Below are 23309 nucleotides of genomic sequence, written 5' to 3' on the forward strand. Positions count from 1 at the left end.
TAAAGGTGATATTTTTTCCTAAGAATTTCTTCCCCATTGTTTAGTGGTTGGTATTTTATGACTGCCGAAACTTTTGACTTCTACATCTTGCAAATAAATATGGTTATCATGATTAAAAAAAAAAAAAAAAAAAAGACATTTTCAGTGCTCTTTGTTCTTGCACCAAGAACAAGAGTGCTTTGCAGTAGCAACTTTACTGTCGTTTTCAGCTCAGCTGTTTGAGGTATCGCCCAGTTCTCTCAGATTTTTCTTCTTGTTGCAGAAGAACAGTAAGGGATCTAGGAAATTCTTTGCAAGAAACATTCATTGCCATACATGGGATGTCTTGGTTTACTCCCCCCCAATTCAGTATCTTTGAAATATTCTTCAGAAGCTACAAGCACCTACTGCAGATACAGTTTTACTGCTTAAGAAATTAGGCACAGCCCTGTAATTTACCTAGTAGCGATTTCGGCACGTTTTTCTGCTGCTAACCCAGTCCCTTAAGAAATGAACACGTAACCTCACCTGGGCAGTGCCCGCAGAGGCAGCTCTTGTTCCTCCAGCCTTGCTTTAGCTCTGCTCCCTCCGTTGGGCCTGGCGGAACAAACCGGGCAGCTCCTGACCCAAGTTAAAATCCCCTCTATTTTGCTGGGCTGGTTTTGTCCTTGCTGGGTTGCTCACAGGCTTCGTTGCAGAGTCTTGTAAGAAGTCATGGCAAAACTGAGGCGGCTGCAGGAGGTGAGGGTCCTGTTTATGCTTGGGCTTACAGCATTTTTCCCAGCATCCCGTCCCGCCTCCCAGCATGTGTTTGGAAGCTCCTGTGGGAATACTGTCCTCCTCAGCTTGCCTGGGAGAGTACGCCGCTGGGTGGCACTTGGTCCAGCCGGCCTGGCTGCGGCAGCTCAGGTGCTTGTACCATTCCCACGGCTGTTGTGGCGGATGCGCTCGATCCCTTGACCAGAGCGGCGGCGGTTTGGTGCAGGCTCCGGATGAGGCAAAGGCCTGAGCCATAGCCGGGCCGTGAACTCCTCTAGTTTCAATCTGTTCTAAAACTCACAAAGGAGCAGAGTGGCACCGTGACCACCGGTGCTATGAGCTTGGAACACCGATCACGCGATTGACACATGAACAGCGGCTGGCTTTCCTGAGACTCATTTATCAAGGAACAAAAAGTTAGGTGTGGGTGCAAGGAGCCTCGTGCGTACCTTTGCCATCGCGTGTAATCTGACCACAAGCCTATGAATCCGCCAGCCTCAGTGAGCTGCCATGGGGCTCTCCCTGGAGGCAGGGTGGCTGCACGGGGTGATCTCCCCTCGAGCTGGGACCCCTCTCAAGGCTGCTCCTCGAAGCAGAGAGACCTTTTACCAACAACTGATCTTTGGTAAGTGACCGATATCGCGCATAACCTCATAGTATGGTAGCTTTGGTTTTTGTGTCGGTAACTTTGATGGCATGCTGCATTGATGCTAGTGAAACGTTACATAAACTTTGCGTGTACAATCCCTTAGACATAAACTGTTGTCCAAGTCTGAGAGTAAGATTAGACCTAGCCGCACCTAAGCTGCATCAGGAGTTTAGAAAGCAACGGGGTCTGCTCTGAACCTCGTGACTCAACAGGAGGGGCCTCCTTACCCTTTTCCATCCCCCATCTCTCTGTGAATCAGGCTGACGCGAGTGTAACTCGGTTTTCCTTTGTATGTTTTTTCCACGCAGTAATTATTAGTAGAGTGAACCTTGCCATCAAACTTTGTTAAGTCAAGTCGCACTTTTTTATGACATCATATTAAAGCCACTTTTGCTCGTACCTTTGTTGGTGATCCCTTGAGTTCTAAGTCACCCATTTGCGACAGCTGTTCACCGCGCACACGCACACATGGGTCTTTGACGCTAACTTTATTAATTCATTAAAAATGCATTACATGACATTACTGAATTAGCATCTCTTTGGAATGATACCTGCATCATCTTTTAAAGGTAACCTGATGATTGATAGATTGGTTTGGAAACGGCATTTACATTGGGTTTTGTCCAGTTTCTGTTGCCCAGAAGTGGTAGTTTTGGTCTGTTTCTGGCATTAGAATTCCCGCACCAACTCCTAGAAGGGGAGCCTCTTCTGCAGTGATGGTTGTAGATGTTGCTGATGTGAGGCGGCAGAAGTTTCAGCCAAACTCTTCAGCCAAATGGGATTCTCCAGGGTGAGTTTTCCTGGCTTTTCCAGTATTACTCTCTTTATCAGAGTCCAGTCTCCTTGTTTTCATTGTAACAGGGGTATCTTCCCCCTTCTGAGCAAGAAGCCTCTTTGGCAGGTTGCCTGGCTCTTGGTTAGCTCCAGGTGCTGGGTGAGTGGCAATTCCATTGCGCGATCTTTTGCTGGAGCTTAGTGCTTGTTTTCTTTGTACTGAAAAGCTGGCATTTAGCCTCTGTCCTTCACTACAGTAACATCACATCACTTCTTACAAAAGAAAAAATGTTGTCCCCCACTGAAGCAGTTTTTAAAAGGTAAATTTAAAGCAAAAAGTTTAGCTGGCCTGTGTCAAATAGTCTAAAGATAAATACTACAGGAGATAACTACAGCCCTATCTTCTCAAGTTCTTTAAATGCAATGAAACCATAATTACATGGCTTGATACCCCTGGAAAGCAAGTAAGAGCTACGGAAACAGCCTTGTTAGTAGGTGTGGCCTGGTCCCACAACACAAGTCTTAAAAAACTTGGCCTAATAACCACTATTATTGGAAACAACAACTTTACAGATATGTACATTTAATAGCTAAAGCTTGCAGTTACATGATTCAAGAGGGAAGGGGCTGACCAAGTCCAGCCCACCAACCAAAGTAGGTTGTTGCACTGAGAAAATACCCAGTGCTTGTTTTGGATGAAAAAGGCTTTCCCTCCTCTCCTCCCCAAAGCAGGTGGGCATCTCTCACCCTTGCCCCTCCCCTCCGTGACTCCCACTTAGCGGGGGGGCAAAGGCTGCATTTGGAGAGCATCGTAAGTGTCCTTGGTCGCTGTACTGAGTCCCTGAAAAAGAGAAAACCAGGTGAGGTACCAGTACGAGTGCTGAGTTGTCCCTAGCTGCCTGGTCAGGAACAGGATGGCAGGGGCTCAGTAACACAATTCTAATTTTTTTTTTTCCTACAGAGCTTTTAACTCATGAGCATTTCCTTATGCTTTGTATGGTGTCAGTAGCTGTCACCTACCTGAAGGCAAGATGCGTCCTGAATAACTGTTATGAATGTATGACGACAGCAACTCATCCTAACTGGTTATGCACATCTTTAGAGTACATTTTATTTGCCTATTATTGACTATTAAGAGCTAACCGATGCTAGCGTGAACTTTGCTAACTAAATGAATAGACATCAAATCGTTAACTTTGTTCTCTGGACTCCTCCTCTGTAATTTGGAAGGGAAGTCAGATGCAACTCCAGGTAAGTTGGCAGCGGGGCTTGAGACGGCTGCGACCCCCGGGAAGCATCCCCTCGCACCCCTTCCTGCGACACGGCAGTCCTTCTGCCAGCCTGCTGCGGCGGGGTAAGTCACCCGTAACGCAGGAGTTACGGATCCCAACTGCAGCCGCGGAACCGCCCGCTCCAAGAGCGGGGCAGTAGAAGAGGCGGCAGAGGCGCAGGTCAGCCCGGGAGGCTGCAGAGCCAGAGCTAAGTGGGGCTTCCAAGAGCAAGGATTTAGGAAGATACACGGTGCCTGCTCGTGAAACTTCTGGCGACCCTTCCCTCTGCTATGATACATAGCGGCATACCGAGTACACCGATAAGACAGTGCTTCTTATCAGCTACCCCTGACTCTCAGCAGGGCAGGTTCTGAAGAAAGGTACCATTAGCTACAAATAAGCCACCTTACAGGAAAACTCCCTGGCATGTGCCACGTCAGAAGAACTTTCTAATATGTACTTTATTTTTGCCATTTTAGCATGTCAGTGACAACGAACAGACTTCTACAGAAAGTAAAAGGCATTTTGGAACAATGAGGCGTGGCGGCCCAAATAAGGCCTTATTGATGGACTCCTTGCAAGACTGAAACCCCCAGCACTCCAAGGGACTGGGGGCGCTGACCAGTTTGTGCTCCGTACGCTACAGTGGGATGGGCTGAACCACTGTATCAAAGCACCAGCAGCGTGGTCTTTGCCCTGACTCTGAGTAACTGTCCTCAGAAAGGTGCTCTGAAGGCTCTGCTTCATCACGCGTCACTAACAGCGTGGTGAGATACGTAACTAGATGCAACACTTAAGCCACGAAGACATGAAGATAGATGAGGGGAGCAAGTGCTGGATGTGTTGCCTACCTGGTAGACACCTTCATTCCCTTTGCCTCGCCGCCTCTGCTGGTTTGAGAAAGAAAAAGGAGCACAGATTAATGGGTGCTTTTGCCGTTATGCAAAAGGACAGAAACCCCTGGCTTCGCCCATCCAGCACTGAGGGTGAGCAGCTGCGCTTGGCCCGGACACCCTCTGCGCAGGAGGGGAAGCACCTGCTGAGTCTGGACCAGCCCAGACACGCCGCACAGGCTGTAGAAGGAGAAAATAGTAAGGATTGGAAATAAAAAGGAAATTATTTTGGTTTGCTGACATATTTTCCCATCATACTGTTACAATGCTGCTATTTCTCTGATTTGCTGTATGTATAGAGATTTGGCAGCGTTCCTATAGGCACCAATTGTTTTACGCCTGAAGGCACACCTGGAAGAAATGGGGCTGTATTTTTTAAGTGGGTGCATGGCAGCTGGTGTTCGAGGGACTCTGCCCTCTGTTGGACAGACGGGGGCAGGTAAATGCTCCAGCACCCGTTCGGCAAGCTGTCTGGATGTTGGAAGGAACTGCAGAGAAGGCTGCCTGAGGACAAACTCACTCAGGATTCAGTAAAACAGGTACTGGGACTGTCATGGTGCAAGCAGAGCATACAAACGAGGTCACTCAGACCAGCCAGGTACAAAGGAAAAAAACCTTCTGCCTGAACCCGCTTGCTGCTGCCTTCCCAGGGGCACGGGGAGCTGTCAGACGACGAAGCAGCCAAGCCGTGCCCAAGCGCGCGATTTCCAGGTGAGACCCAGGGGCCGCAGGGCTGACAGCCGCCTGGGTGGAGGCTGGCATGTCAAGCCCACCTGGCCGTAACTGCCCCGCGGCAGCAGAGCGCTGACCGTATCACCAACATGTCACGAACATGTGGCAAAGAGTAGTGCCTGCCACAATTAAAACCGCAGCAGTCTGTTAAATGATCACATATCTAGAATGAGGCAAGGTTTTTGCGGTGGGGGTGTGTCCCCCCAGTAACAGAAACAGTCATAAAAACATGGTGAGACTTCATATGCTCATAGCTCGTAAACTGGGCTTGAATGTGGCAGCTGGGCATTAGAATAATAAAAAAGGGTAGGGCATTAAATGTCAGTGTTGCTTCAGCATTTCTCAGCACTAAACTTTGTTTTCAAATGCCTTTTTTTCACTTTTCAGAGGGAAATGAAAGGTTATATTTAAGACATTGACATAAAATAGAACCTATGTAGGTCACAGCAATTTTTTGTTTTGCCATAAACAGTGTCCCCAGATGCTTTTTTTTCAACACAAGCTTCCCTCCCCCAGCAGTTTGTGCACAGAACTAAACCCATCCATTTGGTGCTAGCTTTAGACATAACTGATCTGTTCCATCTTAAAAATTTGAGAGTGGAGGTGGGGGAAGGAGAATGTTTCCCCCATTACTTGTCTGAAGACAGGCACCCGGAGGAGCTTGCAAATGCTTACTTGTAGGTACAAAGCAGACCAGCCTCGATGGCCCAGAGAGGGGAAACCGTGAGCCGCCAGCTCCGAATTGCTCTGGAGGAACATGCTCAACTAACGTGAGTTGCTGGGCCAGAGAGGTCGCAGTGTTGGAAACCAGACATTTCCTTCACCTATTCCTCGCCCATCTCATACCCTCTGCCTCCTCAACTGGGGCAGCTGTCGGAATTTTTCTGTCCCAAAGTTGAAATATTTCCCCTTGACATTGTTCGGTCCGCCCAGGGACACTGCTGGTGTATGAGCTGCGTTTCTGACACTGACGGGACAAAGCTTACTGCCTGATGTCCGCCGTGTTTTATGTCCGCTACGTGTCTGTCTTACTGCTGCACCAAACGCACCGGTTCCCACAGGAAGTAGGTAACTGCTCTCAGCTGTGCCTGGAGGTGCTGTGCAACACGGGGACCTCCTTCTGCAAGGCAGCTACGTGCAGCCGGGGCTGCTGCTCTGCACGCGAGCAGCAATGAAGAATTTTTCATCCCAGGCTTTCACCAGGAAGGAAAGCAGGACTCACCTCTCCCTTCATTCCGATTTCACTGTATGCCTCGCCCATCTTGTCCTTCTGCAGTGACTGCAAGCAGAGAGGGGGAAAGAGTCAGCGTGTTACTAGAAAAGCCAAGCCAGCCCCTGGGTGACTGCACTCCAAGCCTGTTCTTCTGGGGCTGCCTTGCCTTCAGAGCTTCAATTTAGTCCAGAGAAGAAGGGACAGCGGCAGGACTTGACCGATGTGCACTTCAGTAGATGCTACACATGATCAAATCTGCTTAGCATATCGATATCACCTCATCTCCAAACAAATGAATATAACTCTACCCTCAACCGAGTCATTTATCTAGACTGGTGCCAGATACTACAATAAAAAAGCTCTCCAAAGAAAAGCTTTAAGCAGCATTTGTTCAGGAGACGAACCCGAACATGCAGCTCGGGCCCAGAGAAAAGGGAAGTCTAACGCTACAGGGTGAAGGTTAAGACAGAGGAGCTCTTCCTTCCTCCATCCAGGGAAGCAGTTCCCAAATGCTTATGGCCGGCTGTGATCAGAGCATCTGATTCAATATCGATGAAAGCCAGCCTTGGAAACAAGCTCATTTCTCAGCAAGCACTGAACACCCAGAAAGACCCGAGTTAAGACGTGAGCTTTAGCATTCATGTGTCTATCCTTTGGAGCACAGCCAGAGTTAAATCAATTAAATCAAGAAGCTCCTAAGCAGCCACCCTTAGGTGCACTGGCGTTTGGCCTTTGGCAGAGAGCCGGCAGAGGGGCTGGAGAACAAGCACATAGAACACTGCAGCATCAGTCCCATGGGACAAAGGCTGGTTAGTCACTAATGGCTAACAGAAAGGGATCAGCAGGTATCTGGATCCAAATCCTTTTCCCCGTCTGCCAATGTTTTTCTCCTATCACACAGAAGGGAGCAGAAATTTTCTAGCAAAAGAGGTGGAGGTAGAAGGGAAGCGAATTCTTTGAAAACAGCTGTTAAGTTTGAACCAAATCTGAAATTGGGTAGGGGGGAAAAAAGTCTCCTATGAAATAGAAGCTCCTGTTTCCAGCCATCCCTCCAGCTCTCTCTACTCACAGTGTAGACGGTGTCCTGAGGGTTCCTTCTTCTCTGCTGTAAAACAAAAGAAGAAAGTTGCCCACGTGTTGCACTACCAGCATCCCCCACCACCTTGTATGCGCCTGCGCATCTGCTCTAAGGCACAGCTACAGCTCTATGGGCATGCTGTACCCGTTACCGCCCATCTTGTCTCCACCCCATAAGGCTCTTAAGACAACTTGTTCTCTGGAAAATTCATTTAATTTTAATAATTGATAAAACTTAGCTCTTCTCTGCTCAGTCCCTCCCTACAGCTGTCACCTGCAGGCAAGCCCTACACGCTGATGCAGAAGGTTTCCCCTCCCTTTTCCTCTGAAACTGTTGGGCTCTGCAGCAGAAACGGGTGTTCTGGCTGCTGCTTTCCTTTGTTGGCACTCGTCTGGCGGCGTCACGTGCTCACCAGCTCTCGTGAAACACCCACTCCTGCCTCGCCTGCTCCGCATCCGCCCCAGGCCTGGGTGTCACTTCCTATTCTGGGTGGCTGCAAGCTCCCAGCAAAGTGACGGGGGGCGCGAGGGGCAAAGATCAAAGGGGAGGGGGGAAGGCTTACTCTCGTCCCCGCCAGGCTGCCAGCCGCCTGAGTTACTACTACACAGATTTTGCCGTTCCCCCTCCAGGAAGGCACGGGTGCTTAGCAAACACGTGATGACTGCCTGCATGTCTAAGCAGCGGTTAGACATGAGAAGGAAAGAACCAGATTAAAAGAAAAAAGGAGCACGTGTGGGAGTAAGTTACCTGGTGTCTCCCGCCCAGCTCAGGGTCTGCACCTCGCTTTGCCCCCAGAACATCATATTCATCCCTCTGTCCACGAGACAGTTTCTGAAACGAGAAAGCAAGAAGCAGTGATGGACATTATGATCATGAGAAAACAGACCTTGACTTAACACAGCAGAAGAAAGGGAACCCAGTTTGGGGTCCAACTTCATGAGTATTATAAAAGCACTAGAAATTATTTTACCCCTTAGTGCAACTGCCAACAAACATTTCTACGATTAAGCCATGGAAACGACAACAAGTGGTTTTTGCAGCACAAAACTGCAAGCCATTGCATCAAGAACCTTTCTTAAGTAGAAATAAGCTGAAAATGAGAGCACGCGAGGGGGAGGGACTCTGACTTTCACGCTTTCTCTCCCACTGGTGGGCGAAGATCCACAAGCTTGGTTTTTCTTGCAGAATGGCTCATCTAAATTTGCATCAAGTGGCTGTAGAAATTTTATCTACAACACATTTCTTATCTAGGAAAGGTGACGTTGGAAGAGGGCAAAGGAGAGATCTCAGGTCAGAATAACACAGCTGACAGAGTGCTACTGAAAAGGTGACAGGCAACACTTCTTAAACTGAAAAAAACGCGTTAGTGTTCCTACATTACACAGTTAAACAGTAGAACTCATCACAGGATGTGGCGATGGTCAAAAGCGTGAGAGAAAAAATAATGAAAATCAAAAGACAACTAGACATAGCAAAAATAGCTAGAGTTTAATGCTGCCATGAGTGAGCAATTTAGCTAGGAAGGACAGACAGGATCTTGTCTCTGTCCTCTTTCACTGCCTGAAGAGCCACCTGATGCTGGCTGCGATCAGGGCACAGCGGACGAGGTACGCCTCTGGTACAACAGGTCTCATGCTGCGGGGCAACAGGAAAGCTCGGGGACAGAGACAGCTGGGCTGCGGTGACCCAGGCTCCGCACACTCGATGATACAAGAGCTACCGTCACCCAAAGGCAGCAGTGCAGCATTCCTGGGCATTTGCCCTTTCTCCAGCCCACATCAAACACCGGCAATACGGGTGGCAGCCTGCCTGTGAGTCGCCCGAGGAACGGCGATCAGCGAGAGCTGCAAGCCAACTGCAGAGGGCTGAGCGCCAAGTTGGGGTGCCCACGTTCTATAGAGCATCTGGTGGCTGCGCACACCCAGAGCTCTGGCAGGCGTGTTACGTGGCGCAGCACACCGAGCACTGCCTCTGAAACGGTCTGGGTTCCTGGTGTACCGTCAGCTCCGTGGACCACATCAGGAACCTACAGTCCATATAGCTATCTAGCATCCAGCCAGACAAGTGACAACAGAAGCTGCCCTTGTCAGGTTTTATTTTAATTCCTTACAGCTGCTATGCTGCACGCTTGGGTAGATCACTTTGATTAGCTGGGTCATCAAGTTTTTCTGATCCACAGGCAATTCACTATCTATAAGTGCCCCAAAAGGTCTGTCTGGGTAGCAGATTTGCAAACAAACAAACAAAACCCAGTGGTTACTTACATTATACACATCATCCTGGCCTGGTTGCAGCTGTGGTCCAGAGGCCTGGCTAAGCTGGAAGAGAGACCATAGCGTGAGCAGAGAGACAGTGGCTCCGTTCAGTCCTTTCGCTCCCTCTCTCCTAGAAGTTACTCTCATCAGAAACAGGGCAACCTATAAGCAGCCAAACTGTGGCACCGATGGGGCTACAGGCAATACAAGCCACGGCTGCGCTGGCACTTTTACCTGCCGGCAGCTTGCTCTCGGCAGCCAGGCCATTTTACTTGCACATAACACCAGTTCACTGCTACACAAAGCATCTGCGGGTTTCCCCCACCACCACTGCTTTTGTGTTCGTGTTCTGTTCATATCATAATCCTGTGCTATTTAAAGCAGCTCCATCAGACTATAAAATCATAATTGCAAATGTGTTAAGAAAAACTGGCTACCTGGGGCTGCTGACAACCAAAAGCACCCCCCGAGACCCCAGTCCTCACGCAAAAGTGCTGCCTGCAAAGTTCCTGGGTGTCCTCAGCTTCAGAGGGCACAGGGGATCCCCGCGCCCCTTGGGAGCGGCAACGGGCTTGCGGGGCTGCGGTGCCACCACGGTAAGTTGGCATGAGTGGCAACTAACGAGTAGGTAAAGATTTCCCTTCTGTAGCTACTCTTTGGCTCTGCTCCTCACAATATTTATGAGCAGTTAATTGCTGAGCCAAACTTGCAGGAAAAAAGAGCGGTTTTAGGCCAGTGAGAGTAGCTACTTTGTGTTCCAGTCCTTTCAAAACAGTGTCAAACTACATGCTGCTTTAACCTTCTGAGTTATTATCGTACATTAAAATGTTTATTAAAAGCAGCTTTCTAGATGGGTTTGTTTTTAGGCGTAGGACAAACTTTGTTTTTTAAAATCATATTTGTAGTAATTACAAGTTACCTACCCCGCTGCTTTCCCCGTGAAAGTGCCATTATCACCACTGAACCTTTGGGGAGGCCAGTAATTTGCCAAGCATCTAACCCGTGTTTCTTGCAACGGAGCCTAAATGTTCCCGTGCATCGTCCACGTGGTCCATAAACAAAAAGCTCACAACAGAGGCGAGGCTGTGCCCTTGGCAAAAGCCTCCGCAAATAATTCCTTCGGCCAGGAGGTGAGGTTAGAGATATGACACAGCTTGGAAGATTTATAAAAAGTCCTAGGTTTGGGACAGAGGCCCCTTGGAAAATGCTCCACTAGCTTCTTGGTGCTTTATGGTGGCGGTTCAGCTGCAGCACCTCTGCTGCTTTTGGCTGCAAGACTCCAGCATAACCACAGGCATGGCTTTCCCCTTCTTTTGCCTGCCTTCCCTCATGCAACAGCTTACTTGCTGCAGCTGAACGCTATGCATGTTACCAGCAAAGAGCTAGGCGCACGAGGAGGACGGCGAGAGCTCCCAGACCTAAAGGTGAGGGCCGCTGCCTCCGACCAGGAGCCATTTCCAGCTCCAGCTCTGCCCCTGTAGGGAGCCCCAGCGGGAGAAACCACACAAGTCTCTGCCCCCGCAGCAGCACGCTTAAGACGCGCTCTGGGTGGGGGAGGAAGAGCGGCTGGCGAGTGCACCGCGGCTGCGGCAGCTCCCTGCGCCAGGTTCACGCTCCTCCTTGGATGCTTTGCTGCGCCCTCCTTAACTATCGCGCTCTCGCCCCGCTCTGGGCGAGGTGCACAGCTCCTGCCAGCAGGTACAGTGCACGCGCCGGGTGCCCCGCGGCTCGTCCCTCTAGCAGCCTCAGAAAGACTTCCAGTCCCAGAGCAGCACTATCCTCTGCAGTCAGGATTTACGCTGGCAGCAAAAAAGGTTTCTTCTTCACCGTTAGCGAGTTCTGCTCATTTCCTCCAAACATCCCTCCCTCCCTCCCTCCCTCTGTATTCAGCACTGGCTTTGCAGTCCTGAGAAATGATCCCGCTCAGGAGCCAGCGGGGCACCAGCAGCAGCACAACATCACCCTGTCAGGGCTCCTGCTGGTGATCTCGGCCACGATCTGGCGAGAAGCAAGCCGAGATCCCAAGCGCAGCAAGCCTTTGCTTCTGAGCCAGATGTGCAGACAGCGGCCAAGACACCTTTTGGCCTGCTTAGACTTGGCTGAAAGCACCATTGCACTGGAGTGCCCTATCCCGGGGAGAGGCAGGCAGCTCCTCTTCTATGATTAGCAGAGCTCTCAGAGCACGTACGTGTCTGGAAATGTACCTGCCTCCCTCCCGTTACGTTATCTTCTTCCGTGGAAGTGCACTAAAGCCACTAAGTGTCTCCCTAGATGCCGAACAGCTGCTGGATGGTAACAACAGCTCATCAAGTTGCGTCCATCCTGTCCCCCTGACTCCTCTCCTGTGGTTGTTGGAGTTATATCATTTGCATTATCACACTCGTGCTATCAAAGACGTCTGACTTCTTGAGATGTTTTTATATATCCTTCACTAGGCTTGGCATTTATCCTGAATTTTCTGTGCATCCCCTCCTCTCTTTCCAATGAAAAAGAAGCAAAAGAAACCACATCACTGTTGATCGAACATTTCCCAGCTACAATATCCAGAATCTCTGACTGCATCCATAACTGTAGCATCAAAATACTCTCACATACTCTCTTCCCCTCTGTTCCGAAAGAACTCTCCCAGATCGCTCAGGTTGGCATCGGAAAAGAAGGAAAGTAAAAAAAGAGAAAATAAAAAAATAAAAAGTTCTTACTCTAAGAGACATGCTTCCTCTCCACCCCCACTTTCCAGCTAAGCCCAACTTGTTTACACCACCAAAGCAAATACATCAGTGTTTGGCTAGACTGACCTTCGCTTTCACAAAAAGGGCTGTCATGATGACTGCGTAAATGAAGAGGAATCCATCCAGTAAGTAGCAGAGTCTTGGGTCTGTCAGTCCAAGAATTGGTACGGCATCTGTAGAGGAACATCAGATACATCAACAAATAAATCAACAAACAAGGCCATTTGTATCACTGAGTGCTCGACGGCAGAAATGTGGCGGTGCTGCATGGTGCTTCATGAAAAAATAGCCAGTACGAGGGCAAATCTGTCCATTTGCAAAGGAGACGAAAATATGAATAAGAATCATAGGATTAACTAGGTTGGAAGGGACCACTGCAGGTCCAACCCTCTCTCTAAACAGGGTCAGTTAGACCAGGGTGTCCAGGACCTCAGCCAGCTCAGTTAGAGTATCTCCAAGGGTGGACATGTTTGCAACCACCCTCAACCAATACAGGACATTTTATCCAGAGTTTCCCTCCCACTCACGGAGTCCGGGCTCTGCTCCCTGCAGCTCGCAGGCACGGGTCAGGGAGCAAGCACAGGATCTGCATGGAGATAACCAAGGATCGCTAATGTCGCAGTTACTGCAAGGAAGCCTCACACAGAGCATTTGTTTTCTGGGGAAACCCAGCAGCATCTCCTGCAGGGATTCATTACTGGGCCTGGTTAGGGATTGCTTCAGCGAATAAAACTTGTGGGTGTGTGAGAAAACACGTCCGTTTAGACAAAATTTTAGGGAAGAGCTTCTCAGGACAAAATTTTGTGTTAAATGTAAAGAAAGATTGACACCACCATAGTCAGCTGGATATCCAGGCTGAAATCGCTACTCCACTTTATTCAGAAGAGGAATTTGAAGATGCATGTCCCACATCCCGGGTTACATATTGTAACCGTAAAGCTGCGGTGTCTTCTCTGTGAGGGTTCTCTTGGGCTCCCAGTTTGGGGATATTGGAGACCATTAATCATGAGAAGGGAACTATGGACAGAAGAGACAGACTTTTAACTCCAGATGTTGGGACACATCCACGAGATACCCATGAGACACCCTGATGTGCTTTTGGTTTGAGAGGAAGGCTTTAAACCTGAATTCCCTGCACAGGAACCTCAGCTAGCTGCCTCTTGTTGGATGGATTGCCCCCAGAAGATTTTTATTTTTTATTTGTGTTTTAAAAGAAGTATTAAAACTTTTCTGAGGGAGAAAAATCTACTACTACCTTAATTGAGAGCTCAATAAAATTGTTACTCAGAAGATGCTGACGTTCATTTCCTAGTCAACATTACATACGTTTATACTCTGACCGCATCAGGCAGGGCACAGTAATATTGTTGGTTTTCAGCAGCTAAACCTGATGAAACTGCCCCTGTATCACTTCACAAGCATTTAGTAAGTTCACAAATGTAGCTAAATAAAAAAATCAAAGCAATTCAAGTCGAGAAGCCTAAGTAACCATAGATCCAACGTGCAGCTCCAGGTCCATCCCCAAAGGAAAGGCTGTATTGCACAGTTATTTTAGGGAAAAAAAAAAAAAAAATCACTTAAAAATGCACCTGAGATGTGCTTTGTACAAAGAATTGGAAGGAGTTCAAAAGAGAAAGACAAGAATGATCAAGAGCCTGTGAAGCCCTTCGATGAAGATAAATTGAAAAGAATTGGTATGATTCATCTCCTTCCTAAGGTGAAAAGAGTATGGCAATTCTTATTAACCACATGTGATGGAGGATAGCTGAACTACTCAGCGCAGCGCTTCAAGGTGCTGAGTTACTCCAGCGCCGGGAGCGGGACCATTCTGCGCACTGGGGTTTCTCCCTGGCCCATCGCGCCACGCTGACCGTTCCATTAGAGGAAACTTCCAGATGACATTTAGGCAGTACGCACTCGCCACCGTGAGGGAAGTCTCCTTCGCAGAAATAAAGTTAATGATGACGGCCTGTCGCATTGCTCAAGTGTGCGATCTGTATAAAGCACGACTGAAAAGCTGTGCCTGGATACTTGGTAATGTAGCTGTAAATTCTCCAGCAGATGATGATACAATCGCTGTTCCCACCGAGAGGCTAACACAGCCAGAAAAAAAAATAATTTCCAACAGTAATTTGTTTGTTTGTCTGAACTAGGAGTTTGCATTCTTTTTTTTTTTAAAGCATGTGTTTAGAAACAAATCCATGGAAGTAAATTAAAATTAAGATCCTAGATGGTTTCCCTTCTTCCCCTCATATTTCTATTACTTTAAAAATAAGGTTCAAAGCACTTTATAAACAATAACCTTCACCACATTTTTTTCAGGATCATAAAACCTCATATACATGGAGTAAATGGAGACAGAGAGATTAAATTACTTGCCCAACATTGTATATTAAACCAACAAACAAGCTGAGATCAGCTTCCTAGAGTTTTTCTTCTGAACAGTCACAGGACAATATTTTACGCCAGAGTTGGTTCAACACAAAACCAGGTTGAATCGCATTGGACTTGGTAGCTAAAATGCAGCAGCGGGGAATACAGCTGTACAGCATCCAGAGGCAATTTGTTTCTAGCAGTGCTTCAGCTGCTTCCACACAGTGCGGCAGTCTGCCCCCGCGTACCCTGGTCTCCAGCTGGATGTGTCCAGGAGCAGCTCAGGGTTTTCCAGTGCTGTGTCCAGATCAGAAATACAACGTAAGGAAGGCGAGCAGCCCAGCACAGAGCCAGGAAGCCTGGGGGTATCTGAGATGCTGCTGAAGAAGGCTTTGGGGATCCCCTGGCCCTGACTCCCCTGTTCCTGTACCAAAGCAGAGCATGTACACGCTGTCATCTCAAGTCCAGTATTTCTCCAGCACCAATAAACTCCCGAGACCAGGAGAAGCTTGAGCAGGAGATGTAGAGAACTATGGAGGAGAAGTCAACAGTGCAGGGGACTTAGCTGTAGCTCTGTGTCAGCTGCGGTCAACCTTGGCTGACTCTGCAGAGCCACCCAAGCGCCTATGCGGTGCTTATCTGGGGCAGCCTGGCCTCTGGCACCCCAAGTAATTGATTAAAGCTATTAAATGAGGGAAATCCTGCTAGACATAGTCTGTCTGTGATGGTTCCTGGAAAAATACATATTGAGACAACGATAAAGTCCAACATTTAGAAACAAACCAAGAAAATGAATTGGTTTATGTCTTTTCCTTCCTTAATATGTTTGCTTTCTGTATTCTTAAAAAAAAAAAAAAAGTACAAAGCATTTTCTGAATAATAACCTTTGCAACAGCTTTCCGGATTAGAAAGCGAGAGAGAAAAAGGCAAAAGATACAAAGCCTATTGAAACAAAGGTCAAAGAGATAGGAAGCGTAATGAACAAGTAGCAGTTGAAACAGTTCACATCCATTCATGTGAACAGGATCAGTTTAGGTTTTTAAATTGCTAGAGGAGGGGTTACTGCCTCTTTGATATTTGCCCAACATGCACGAACAGGCGGCCAGTCCCTTAGGCACCACCAAAACGTACTCTCTGCCCCTCACCAGCCCCGAGCCGTGGTCTGGGGGCTGAGGCTGGGGTCGCACCGCCGCAGTGGATGGGCTGCTGATGGGAGCTGGGCAGAGCCCAGGCTGTCAGGCTTGAGGGAGCAGTCACGCTAGCTGCCTCACGCAGAGCAAAGCACAAATAACAAACATTTCACTGATAATTCCCACTCTGTTAACCTTACAGATTACCCAGTGCCTACTGTGAGTTGCACAGCGTCTTTTCAATATCCGTATACCAGTGTTTTACCAGTCCAAACTTCAGTAAAACAGAGCAGGGTTTTAAAGCAAGATGTCTAAATACAGGCACGCGGCACAGCTAATGTCAAGGGAACACAGGCTGGCAGGGAACACAGTTATGTTGCATTGTAAATGATGTCAAGCTTACTGAGCTTACTGCTGAAACGTGGCTCAGACAAACAGCATCTCTCTCTCCAGGCATCAAAGGGGAGTTGAGTCTCAAGTTGACATCTGGGTACACAAATACACATGGGCTTAAGGATGAGGTCAAAGTGGTGCTCTTGCTCGGGAGGGAAGCAAGCTCTGAAGGAATAACAATTAGAAAGTTTGCACTTACTCTTGCTCACCACGTGCTCCTATGCAAGTAGCTGCACAGTTAAATCTCCCATTGCACAGCGGGGATGACATTTACTCATAGACCACCAGGATATTAAGGAAAAACAGAAACAAACTATGCAACTTACAGTGTTAGGTAATTACTTTGTTTTTAGGAGTTTGTACAGGAGAAGCTATGGAAAGCTTTGCACAAGGAGCTGACACAGGCGGACTGAGGACTGGCAGGGCCACAGCAGATGAGGCAGCAGGAAGGGAGTCAGTAAGGGGAGCACTGCTGCATTTCGTGACAAGGTTGCCAGCCCTTCTCAATCCCAAACCCCAGGTGCCTGCCGCCACATTTGGGACTCTTTCCCAAGCTGCGCTTCTGCCGCTGAGAAGTTTCTTCCCAGCACCTTCTCCTTCCAGAGCCTGGACTTTTGTTCCCCTCTTCTTCTCTCCTCCCACCCAGCGATGCAGCCTTGCCCTCCTCTATGCCCCGGCACTCCGGCATGCCGCTGCAGGTCCGCGCACACACCCCCCCCCGTGCCCCGGCCTGGCACACCTCCCTTGTCCTGCTCCACACTCATGCCCCCAAAAGCAGCACTGCCAGTGCCCCCGCAACAACCCCCTGCAGCCTTTTACTTTTTAAAGTGGGGGGGGGGGGGGGGAGAAAAAAAAAAAAGCAATTCACACCAACTGCTAGTGACAAGCGAGTGAGAAAAAACCCTCTAACAACAGACCAACAGCAACCCCGGTAGCCAAAGGAGAGGAAGCCTGGGGGCCGGTGAGGGAGACCGTGCTGCAGGCGCCCGCCTTGAGAGCACCGTGCAGCAGTCCGCCCGGTGCGGTGTGGTTTCGGAGAGCAGTTTCAACCCCCTGGCTCAGGCCCAGCACCAGCTTTCCTGCACATGGCCATATCTTTATCTCCAGTCACCTGCCCACTCGCTGCCTGCACACACTGCCGGCTGCTCCCCTGCTCCAGGCTTGGAGACAGCCAGGGAGTCCCAAAACCCATCTCCAGAGACACTCGCCCCTCTCCAAAACGTGGCACGATCGGCAGATGCTGCACCCCGAGGCTGCCCGGGGCCCGGTCCACAGGGCTGGCCCCAACTGCCAGCTCAACGCAGCCAGTCCCAACGGGGATCTGCTGAAGCAAATCACTGAAACACGGCCTGGACCCTTGAGACACAACGGTGTGGTTTTTTTAAATAGGATCTTCCCCCTCCAACATTTTTATTGTGCATCTGGATTGAGTTAGACCATGATTCCTGGTAATAGTTTAAGAAATACAGACTGTAAAAGCTGAACTACTTGTAAATTCAGATCAAATCTGTCCACCATAAAGTTTTCTCTCTCCCATGGCCCTCATTAAGTGATTCATTTAAGAGTTTTATTTTTAGGGGTTACGAAAATTCAGTAACACGGTTATAAATGAAGAGTTTTATCTTCCCTAAAACTGAGTTTCTCAGTGAAGCCCATGAAAACCAATCCCAGCAGGAGAGATTTATTGATGCAACTGCAGTTACATACAAAGGTGTTTAAAGGCAGAAACTGCACTGCCTTCTCCCAACAAGCGAGAGCTGCCACAGCTACACGGCGGGGCAAAGCAGGCAGCATTTCTCAGACGCCACCGTCCTCCACCAGCAGTGATCAGAGGGACTCACGGTCGCTGCATGCAATTCACCTCAATTCTACCCCTTATTTTCCAAAAAACTCTTGCTGCAGGTTTGTTTCCAGACCCCGCCCCGGGAGCCACCGCCACCACGCTGCACATCAGGCGCCCACCAGATTTTCTCTAAGGAGGTTGAATGCAGGGAGAGGCCGGGCGCAATGCATCTTGCCTCGCTGCCGCTGTCTGAAAGCAAGATGCTGAACCCAAGGTAGCTGCCTGGGCTCGGGGCCGAAAGGGAAGAGAGACAAGCACCCTGCATGGTGCTTCACTTCAAGTGTACACAGGCTTGCATCTGAAGAGACAGCCCAGACCAAATGTCTAAAAGTTAGCCACCTAAAATTATGAAAGATAATCCTGTTCATACAGAACACATCTATCCTGGGTTTTATTTACTTATATTTATATATTTCTATGGTTTTTACTCATAGATATAAATAATAAACAAACCTGGGACACTCCAAGACTGAAAAGCAGAGGCCAAATCCCCCTTCCCGTGGAGAGGGAAGAGGCTCCCCCATGCCATTGTATGGGCACATCAATGGAAAAATCTGAGCAAAAACAACTGAGGGAAGAAAAGGCCTGAATTAGACAAGGCGTCATGTATTAGCAGGTCAGATGTGCATGGGAGCCAGTTAACAGAAATGAGTGAAGCAAAAGGCATCCCTTGCATCAAACCAAGTATGTGAGGTCAGGAGGCTTCTCCCTTTATGTGGACACTAAAGATAGTCCTGTTGATCATTAAATTATATTAAGATTACAGGGCCAAGTAACACTTTCAGCACAAAACTTCCCCATTACCGTATCTGCAAAACCAAGACACCCCAGGAAAGCCATCAGGCTCTTAACGCAGGAAGATACAATAACCCCACCACAGCAAAATGCCATTGAGCTTGCTGCCTGAAAAAATTGTCCACATTTGTCTTTTCATACCTGCCACTTGCCTTGGCAAAAAAGTTAAAAGCTGGTTACAGTAATTTTTTTTTTTTTTCCTCTCACTACTAGTTCCTTTAGCGCTGAGAAAGACTCCTGTATTTGTCATCAATACACGATCATGTATTTATGAAACACACCATGGCCAAAAGCACAGCTCGTGCCCATGAAGTTCAACATTATGGTTTGCTGTTGTCCTCAGCTTTAAACCCAAGGAGCAAACTGCTGATATGATCAGGGTTCAGGTTACAATACCAGACGTTAGGCAGTCAGAATAATTATATTTAAAAAAGGAAAGTATTTCAAAGTCATTAACTTTCACTTCTTTATGATAGCACTATGGAAACATGAGGTCAAGTTAAGGTGCTTTAGGATCCTTGTGAGCCCTTCATACTCCTTCTAGGATCCCTTTCAGGGAGGCACTATCACAAAGTTCAAATAATGCAAGTTTTCTTCTGATTTATTTGGGAAGAAACAGATTCAAAAGAAGGAAAATATTATAATGCCACAAAGGGCCAAACATTTTCTAGCATATCATGGAATAAAGACTATAATAAGAAGTCTGGGGTACTGTAACAGGAGCAAGGCAGGAAGATCTCCACCAGTTGTCTGATTTGTGGAAAGAGGACCCGGTGTGCACAGAAAACAACATGTCTACCTTACCAGTCTGAAGGTGAAGAAGATTAACTTTGAACATATCGTTAAATAAGGCAATCTTTTGCCCTCCAAATCTTTCCAGAGCCTTGTCAGAAAGAGAAAGGAGGGGAGTGCCTTGCTCATCTCTGGAAGGGGACTCCTCACTTCATCAAAACAGTCAGTCATTCTCAGAAACAGCAACTGCTTTCACTTTTCAGTTTTGCAAGAACTTGGTGCAAAGGGCTTTCCTGAAGCAAACCTGATGTTGCCTCCTAGAGACAGCAAACCATGCATAGGGTGACTGCAGAACCTGGGTATCCAACAAGCGCAGGTGACAGATGCAAGCTGTGCAGCTCTTTCAGATTTTGTAGGGGTTTTAGATTAGACACATGCTCTTTTACTAGACCCATCTTCATCAGGAATAGCAGAAGTTTAATCTTGTTAATGCAAAAGATGTTTCTCGCTGTAAATTTTCTATTGTCTAACCCAATCTGATGTTAAGTGTCCCAAGAGGCAAGACTTACTATTCAAATGGTTGTTTCTAGGTCACTTACATCTTCCCTTCCCCTCCCAATTCTGTCTGTGCACCCCACAACAGTAACTCACCCCAGACTGATTTACTATTAGGTGGCCTTTTCATGTTTAGTTTCTACAACCCAACGCACATGATGGAGGACTACTTAAAAGAATTCAGTCTACACAACTCCGCTCACCGGGAATCCCGAAGAGACTACGTGCCGCAAGGCTGAAGAAAGAGACACTAAGTCAGACACAAGATGCTGTTGATCGCAATCAGATGTGTTTCTCTGTTCAGTGAGCGCCTCACAGACGTGGCAGACGTTTCCCTAGCACTTTAAATGAGCACTTTTAAGTTAGACTTTACAAAAAGAAATGGAAGTATGGTTATGCTAAACAGCTTGCAGCTAGTTCACCGCCGATGGCTCCAGTAATCAAATATACTGATAACATGAAGAACGGTTCCCAACTGGGAGATTTATAAGACACCCCCACTCCCTTTTATCCTAGTCTCAGACTTCCAAAAGTCATTAAGCTTATGCTGGCTATCACTGTTGTCGGGAAATGGCTTTCTACCAGCTGGGTAATAAAGTAATAGAAATATCTGTGCACAAAATCTTCAGTCAGTCAGCAAGCACAGACTTATCAGTGCGTTTTCGTCTTGTCTCAGTGTTAGTGCAGGGAGGGACTACTCTGATTTGCTAGCTCATGTCACACTAAGTGCAGAGATGCACAAGTCCAACAAGAGACTTAACAGGGCTGTTTTGTCTCAGACTGAGCTCAATTGCAACTCTCTTGATCAGCTGCAAGCAGAGAAGAAAAGTAGGAAACTTTTCCATCACAACGATGCAAGCTAAGGGTAAAGGTGCTGAAGGGAGAACTGCAGCTACCAGGCTATTTATGGACACAAGTCGGCCCATGAGCAATTCCTTGCATTGCAGTCAACACGGACCAAAGCTGCAACAATTACAGGAGCTGTCCTTGATGTACGGTCAAAGCCGTGACCGTACACTCATCACAGCTAATAGATGAAACCAGTTTTCCTTTCCTTTCTCCAGGATCGACTTCCACCTAAGCTCACTGACAGCACCAGATCTAACTTGTGCCAAAAAAGCCAGTGTTAGGAAGGGCACCGAACCCCCAATGATGAAAGCCATCCACTTTTTTAGGTTAAACCTATAGCAACATTTTGCAAAACCCAGGTGGTTGTCATCCAAGGCTTTCAACACATTCCTCATATAATGTTTTTCAGCAGATAAATATCATGACTGAATCATAAGGAAGGCAGACATATGCAAAGCTGCGGAAGGGTTGCAAGATTTACTTTAGCTCATCCAGCGGGACAACTAGGAACAGACTGTTTTAAGACTTGCAAAGTCTCTAGATGTTTTCATTGCAGTCCCTGTATAGACATCCACTTGCAAGAAGGCTTCTGAGTGTGAAGAAATTACTAGTGAAGCTTGGTGTCAAGCAGAGAAACAGTTAAATCATCTTACGGAGGCAGTGGCGGCCTCAGGTTATCAGGCAGGAAGAAGGTTATACCAGCCCCAACGGCTGAGGCTCCATACGTTGCAGTAGCTATGCACATCAGGGAGGGAGAGGTTTCAGACCAGGCCTTCGGTCCCCTGCTACTGACCCACTTAATGGAGAGCCATGCATGTCATGTCCTGCCTTTGCTAGGACATGCACAGACAAAAAAAACCCCACGCAACAGCAGTTATGTACCGAGGAAAGAGAAAGGTTGATTAAGGATTTGGTTTAATATTAATTCCCTGCATATTCTTTTTGCAGTGTTGCTCACCAAAGCTTAGCAATAAAAATAATACCATTGGGGAATATTCCACTCTGAAAACAACGGTCTGAACATGAAGCATTTCACAGGCCTCATAAAAAAGAGCCAATGGACACGCTATCACAAAATGGAAATATCATAACAAACCTTGCCTGGGTCCTCAACGGAGCCCTTCAGCAAAGGGTCTCGGAACAAACCCTAACTCCACGGACCCTCACGAATCCCCCTTGAGAAACGAAGGAATTGCTTCTTCCACCTCTGAAATGTTCTTACTCTAACTTGGGAGCATTCACATTTTCGTAGCATGTAGCAACTCTACAGCTAAAATTTTATGGCAAAGTAGAACACTGCTAAAGAGAAAGCGCATTAGCCATGGATCTGCAAGTGGGGCACAGGGGCATGGCTTTATGTCCCCATTAACGCCTCACTGCTGAGGCCTGTGTTCCTCTGTCAAGTGATGTAACTGTGGCTCCTACGCTTCCATCACTACATTTTAGTACAAGCCACCTGAGGGACTACACCCAGTTTTAGAAAACCTTATCTCAGATTGCATTACAGGATAAGAAGAAAAAAAAAAAGGCTATATCTTGAGACATACCTTCTCATACATAGGTAGGAAACAGCAAGTATGATAGCCTATATGCAGATTTTGACTGAATTAAAGACTGGTAAAAAGCAATGCATTCCTGTGGGGGGTGGGGGAAATAGGAGAAAAGAATTTCCTTATCATTAATGACTTTATGCAATGCTTTTATTTTGCCACCCACAAGATAAGAATAACAAAAGTAATATTTTAACTGTCAAAAATACTGAAGTGCTCTCATAATCTTAGACACTAGGAGTTAGTATCTTCTTAATGGCTTCTCTGTGGTGAGACAGAGTTCTGGAAAAAGCAAAACAAGGAAAGAAAAAGGACCCCAAGCTCTCATCGCAAAGAAAATTACCTGTATATTTACAGTAAGAATTCAAACCTTCCTATGTCAGTGTTTGTGTCTGAGACGAAAGTAAACAAGTATGCTTTACCCATATCTACAGTGCATGCAACTAATATTAAAATTTAGATACATTAAAATATCTCTCTACATCACTACTAACAAATGAGAAGTGTTAACAGAAGTATCTGTTAGTCATCAAACTACTTTTGCAAATATTAAGTAAAGTCTTCAGTCATGCCTGGTATCTATTCTGGTAGTTAATTTCTATTGTATTAACAATATTTTTTCCAGTTTTTCATTGGTCGTAATAACTACTGTGCTCAAAGGGAATATGAAAGCTTCCAAGCAAAGCTATCTAAAATTAGTAAGAACACCAAATTTAAGAATATAATGGTGCAGGGTTAGGAAAAAAAAAAAAAAAAA

General features: G+C 47.3%; 1 protein-coding gene across 4 annotated transcripts in view; it reads right to left on the reverse strand.

The window, feature by feature from the left end:
• Nucleotides 1-1863: 1863 nt before the first annotated feature.
• The window catches only part of CD247 (CD247 molecule), a 66681-nt gene continuing 45235 nt past the window's right edge, over nt 1864-23309 (reverse strand). For 3 of the 4 annotated variants that reach the window (XM_082337983.1, XM_082337986.1, XM_082337984.1), the window contains 7 exons: nt 12399-12505; nt 9613-9666; nt 8096-8179; nt 7340-7375; nt 6280-6336; nt 4284-4322; nt 1864-3002 (listed from right to left, as the gene is read on the reverse strand). In XM_082337983.1, coding sequence (XP_082194109.1) covers nt 2937-3002; nt 4284-4322; nt 6280-6336; nt 7340-7375; nt 8096-8179; nt 9613-9666; nt 12399-12505 — 443 coding nt within the window. In that variant the 3' untranslated portion in view covers nt 1864-2936. The remainder of the gene's footprint in view (nt 3003-4283; nt 4323-6279; nt 6337-7339; nt 7376-8095; nt 8180-9612; nt 9667-12398; nt 12506-23309) is intronic. The other variant, XM_082337985.1, reaches the window with a different exon arrangement.

The sequence above is a fragment of the Platalea leucorodia genome (assembly GCF_965183815.1).
Source record: "Platalea leucorodia genome assembly, chromosome: 2".
Classification (NCBI taxonomy): Eukaryota; Metazoa; Chordata; class Aves; order Pelecaniformes; family Threskiornithidae; genus Platalea; species Platalea leucorodia.